This window comes from Elephantulus edwardii, unplaced genomic scaffold (assembly GCF_000299155.1).
Source record: "Elephantulus edwardii isolate Elephantulus edwardi_28Jun2011 unplaced genomic scaffold, EleEdw1.0 scaffold00181, whole genome shotgun sequence".
NCBI classification, from domain to species: Eukaryota; Metazoa; Chordata; class Mammalia; order Macroscelidea; family Macroscelididae; genus Elephantulus; species Elephantulus edwardii.
The window spans coordinates 914,364-918,974 of NW_006399931.1; the positions used below are offsets into that span (position 1 = coordinate 914,364).

Sequence of the window (4,611 nt, forward strand, 5' to 3'; positions counted from 1 at the left end):
AAGTTTAGAGGTCAAGATTCTTAGGGTCGCTGGGAGTCAGTTTTGATCAGTGGCACCTAACAGCAAAGGCCTAAGTATTTCCAGCTGTTTCCTTTTTATCTACGTACTCTGTCTCCTCAAACAGATTGCCTGAGCATGGGGATGCTCATTTTCCCTTTCTACGTTTTTCTAGGTACTCGATCTTAGTTCACAAAGTCTGTGAATATTTTTGGTCAGTCCAGGACCAAATGTTAGCATCGAGAGCGCCAATAGGAGGGGCTCCAGGAGACCAGGCCAGCGCTCCCACCAAGCGGAGGACTCACAAACCAGGATGGAATCACAGACCCAGGCACAAACCAGGAAGGAATGACAGAACCAGGCATAAACCAGGTTGGAAGCACAGACCCAGGCACAAACCAGGACAGAATAACAGACGCAGGCACAAACCAGGACAGAGGCTCCCAGACAGAACACGTGGCCTTGAGAATCACTCTGCTTCCCCGAGACTGGCCAGGGGAAAGTCTGGATAGCGGGGATAGATCCTTCCAGCTCCCTGTGAGTAACATCCCCTTACCTCCCTCTCCTGGTGTCCCCTCGGGGAAGCAGAGACTAACAGGGAGCACCAAGCTCACACGGCCAGGTCGAGGGAAAGGGAGAAGCAGGGAGCCCTAGACCAGGACCCCTCCCCCGGAGACCACGCCCCCACATAAGCCCCGCCCCGCGCCCTCGCCCCTCACCGGCACGCAGGCCCCGCCCATCTCCAGAAGCCCGGCTCCACCCCGGCTGAAGCCCCGCCCCTGGAGTACCTGCCCCGCCCCTCTTGCCCCCCGGGCCCGCCCCATTCCGGGGACCGACTCCACCGCCGTTCACTCCCCAGCGGGGCCCGGGGAGCCTCCAGGCGGAGAGGCTCCCGCCCGCCCTGCTCGCGGCCTCCACATGGAGGGTCCGCCGTCGCCGCTGGGGTCGGGGCCGCTCTCGCCATCGCTCCAGGGAGGTGTTGCCGCCGTAACTGCGGAGCCCGGAGCCCGGCAACACTCGGGACACGAGACGGCAGCACAGCGGTACAGCGCCCGCCTGCTGCAGGCCGGCTATGAACCCGAGAGGTGACACTAGGGCGCATGGGGCGGGCGGCGACCGGCGTGCGGCGGGATCGGGAGGGCGGGCTATGCACCCCTGTCCTCTCGTCGCCTCACCTCTAACTTCCTAAGACGGGGTTCCGACGCCACGCACCCTACGCACCCGGCTGGGGCTGGGGCGGCAGGTGGGCACGGCACTTCCCAGGTTTGGTGTCGCGCTCCACCGAGCAGAGCAGAGGAAGCAGGTCAGGAACACTTTCCCTAAAAATCTTAGCTTCAACTGCACACTCGACGCCACCGGGTCCAAGTGGCCTCACTCCTCGGGTTCCAGTCGTTCTCGCCGGAATCCCTGCCCACCTCTGTGTCCTCTTTAGAACTGCCTCTAGCCCTTCTGGCCAATGTCATCCAGATGCATCTTCCGCTCTGGGCTGAGTGGGGCGCGGAGATCCTTACCAGTGCCGCCCATCTGAGGGGTTCACTATCAGTCCTCCCGTCGTGGTCTGTAATGGATTGAAGGTCCCCAGCTTGGGGGGACTGCCCCGGGCCCTTGGGGGTACTGGCTGTAAAGTAGACAGCGGCTAATCTCTGGATTGTATCACAGCTTGAAAGGCGACCTACTGTCCTTCTGGTCCAGAGGATTTGGACTTCGTTCTCTGTCCCATCTGCTGGTACTCAGCAGCTCGGGAGGTGACCTGACAGCTGGGCCTGGGGGTGGTCGGGGAGAATTAGCCCGCCCGCAGCTCTACGCAGGGGCTGGCGCTTATGTAAGAACTTTTAACGGCTTAGCCTTAGCGGGCTGCAAGTGGACGTGGCCCCTCCTCCCCGCAGGCTGCTCTCTAGAGTGGCCTTGGCAGCACCACCACTGTCCTTCCGCCCATTCTAGAAATCCAGCTGCTATGGCCCTGGAGCGCTAGGGAGGGGGCCCTGGAGTGGAGGGAGCAGCTGGACACTTCGTTCCAGCAGATTCTGGAAAAGCGTCACCCTGAGTTCAGGAGGGGCCATGCAGGGACACTTCTGCAGCAACAGGTCCATCTCCTTGCCCCCTGCTGAAGTTTAGAAGAGCCATGTCACGCCCAAGTCCCATGGTTGTGTGACGAGATTCAAACGTGCAGGCCAGAACTCCTGTCTGCCCCCACCAGCCTTGAGCTGTGGGAACGGGACAGGGTTCTGTAAATTGTGTTTGAGGCCAGTGTCATTCCTTCCTGGCTTGAACTTGAGCCAGCTGTCCCCTGTTCCAGCTCAGCAATGCCACTGTGACTACCTCTTCTCCACCAGCCCACCCCAAATTCTCTTCTTCTCTCCCAAATTGTTTTAAAAGTCTTGTTCTCTCAGATGTCCCCAGATCTCAGAGACCTCTGGGTGCTTCCCACTTACACCTCTTTATACCGGGGAAGGGACTCAAAGGGGCTTAGGCCTACCCTGAAAGTGGCCAGGTGGGGAGACTCAGGGGACCAGCCTTTCCTGGGGCTGAGGAGGCCCACTGGTTGCCTGGGTGTCTCCTCCCCAAGGAGGAAGCTGCTGGGAAGATCAGGAAGAGGGAGGAGAGCTGGGAGCAGGGCGGGGTGGATTAACAGCCTCTGGAAAAGGACAGCATAACCCAGGCCTGAGCCCACAGCTTAGCCTCAAGAGGAGCCCCAGAGGGCAGGGGAGGAGGACTGGGGCCCCAAGACCTATAATCACTAGGGAGGCGACCCCAACCTCAGCCTCGCAGCTTCCATCCTTGGGTCCTAGAAGCATAGACTGGGGCAGATGTCGCGTTAAGGTCACCTGAGATAGTGGACTTGGCTCTGCCCTTATTGGGCCCTGAATCAGACCCCAGCCATTCCTGACTCACATCATAGATCAGGAGTCATAGGATTAGAGACCAAAGCAGGTCTCTTGGTGGTGGTGGTGGGTTCCATGCTCTCTCTGCAAAGGCCATCCCAATTCTATCCAAGAGGACACCCCAGGGTAATTCCCACTGAGTGAGACCTTTCCCAGGCAGCTCTTCCTGCCACTCATCCAAGTGGCAGTGAGAGGGCCTAGTGCTGCCCGGTAGCCCAGCCCTCACTCAGCAGAGACCCTCATGCCTGCTCCTCTGTTCCAAGGCCCCCTCAGGAGCCCACCTTTGGAGTCCACTGGCAGGGAGGGCAGGCTGGACTCTGAAGGCAAGTAGGGCACCTGTGATGCCCTGTCACCCACAGAGAAGATGAAGGGGACATCTGTGAGTGTCCTCTAGCCCTCTCGGCCTCGCCCCCCCAACTCTGTGAGAAGCCTCCCCTCCCCTCTGCACACAGATGGAACAGCCTGTGTTTTGCTGGCGGGTCCCCAGGGCATCACTGGACGGGCTGGGCACCCAGGGTGCTTTGGGGCATGGAGGCCAAAGCTCTTCTGGGCCTGACTGCCACCACGCTGCTGAGAGGTAAACACACAGGCCTCCAGGGGCCATGGAGGGAGGGAGCAAGGGCTGTAGCAGCCTCCGCCTCTCCTGCCAGCTCTTCTTGCCCTGGAACCACAGAGCGCTGAGAGGCATCTACTCCTCTCTAGGCGTAGGCTGAGGTGGGGACAGCTCTCTAGTTTGTCAGCAGCCATTTCACAGAGGAAGGAGTTTCCCCGGCAACCCCACATTAACCCAAATGTGAATCAGTCTGCTCCCCGACCTTCCTACCTCTGTGGACATCTGCTTGGGGAAATTGTCAAAAGTCCCCTAGCTGCAACCATGTCATTACCCTAAACTGGCCTGTGTCTGCCCATCTTCCCATCACTTTCCTCCCAAATGAAAGACACACTCACTCGCCTCTCTGGAATGAGCATCTGGTGTGATGGTTAAATGCTTGACTGATAACCGAAAGGTCTGTGGTTTAAATCCACGAGGTGCTCCATATGATGACCATAGGGCAATCTACTTCTGTAGATTTCGGTCTACGGAAACCGTAATCTTTGGAAACCCAAAGGGGCGGTTCTAATCTGTCCTGTAGAATTGCGTGTGGAGCTAGCATTGACTCAAGGGCAATAGGTTTGGGTTAGAATTTTTGTCCGCTCTGGAGTTTAAAGCTGCACTTTGTGAGCTGAGCTGGGGGCAGCCTGGACTAGGATGGAGCCTTGGGCTGAACAAGGCTAAAGGGAGGTGTCAGAGCCTCAGTCCCTCCTCTCCCTCCACTTCAGAAGCTTGTGTTCTGCATCTGTAAAGTGGTGGTAGGTAATAATCAGCAATTAATAGACTGTGGAGTTAATGTGATCATTTATGAAAAATGCTTTGTAAATTGCAGAGGACTCCAAGGCCACGCAAAGGTCAGCGAGTGTCACTGCTCAGAATGCTGGGTCTCAAGGCGGGGCAGAGTGGGGGGGGGCGGATGGGGAGGACATGGGGGGAGTTGTGTTGCCTGAGGGTCCACCCCCAGCTCATGGGGGCGCTGGACTGGGAGCTGGTCTCTGATCACAGCCAGGGATTATTTTGGGGAAAGGCAAAGGCATTTGAGGTATCCCGGGAGAGGGAAGACTCAGGCCTGCTGGGGTGGGGAACCCAAGGCGGCATGGGCTGGGGGCGAGTCTGGGGCGCGCCGCGGGGGCCCGGGAG

The 4,611-nt window shown here is 58.6% G+C and overlaps 1 protein-coding gene across 1 annotated transcript in view; it reads left to right on the forward strand.

Moving 5' to 3' along the window:
• The first annotated feature begins 915 nt into the window (after window positions 1-915).
• The window catches only part of IMPDH1 (IMP (inosine 5'-monophosphate) dehydrogenase 1), a 17,158-nt gene continuing 13,462 nt past the window's right edge, over window positions 916-4,611 (forward strand). The window contains exon 1 of the mRNA XM_006896068.1: window positions 916-1,080. Within this exon, the coding sequence (XP_006896130.1) occupies window positions 916-1,080 (165 nt within the window). The remainder of the gene's footprint in view (window positions 1,081-4,611) is intronic.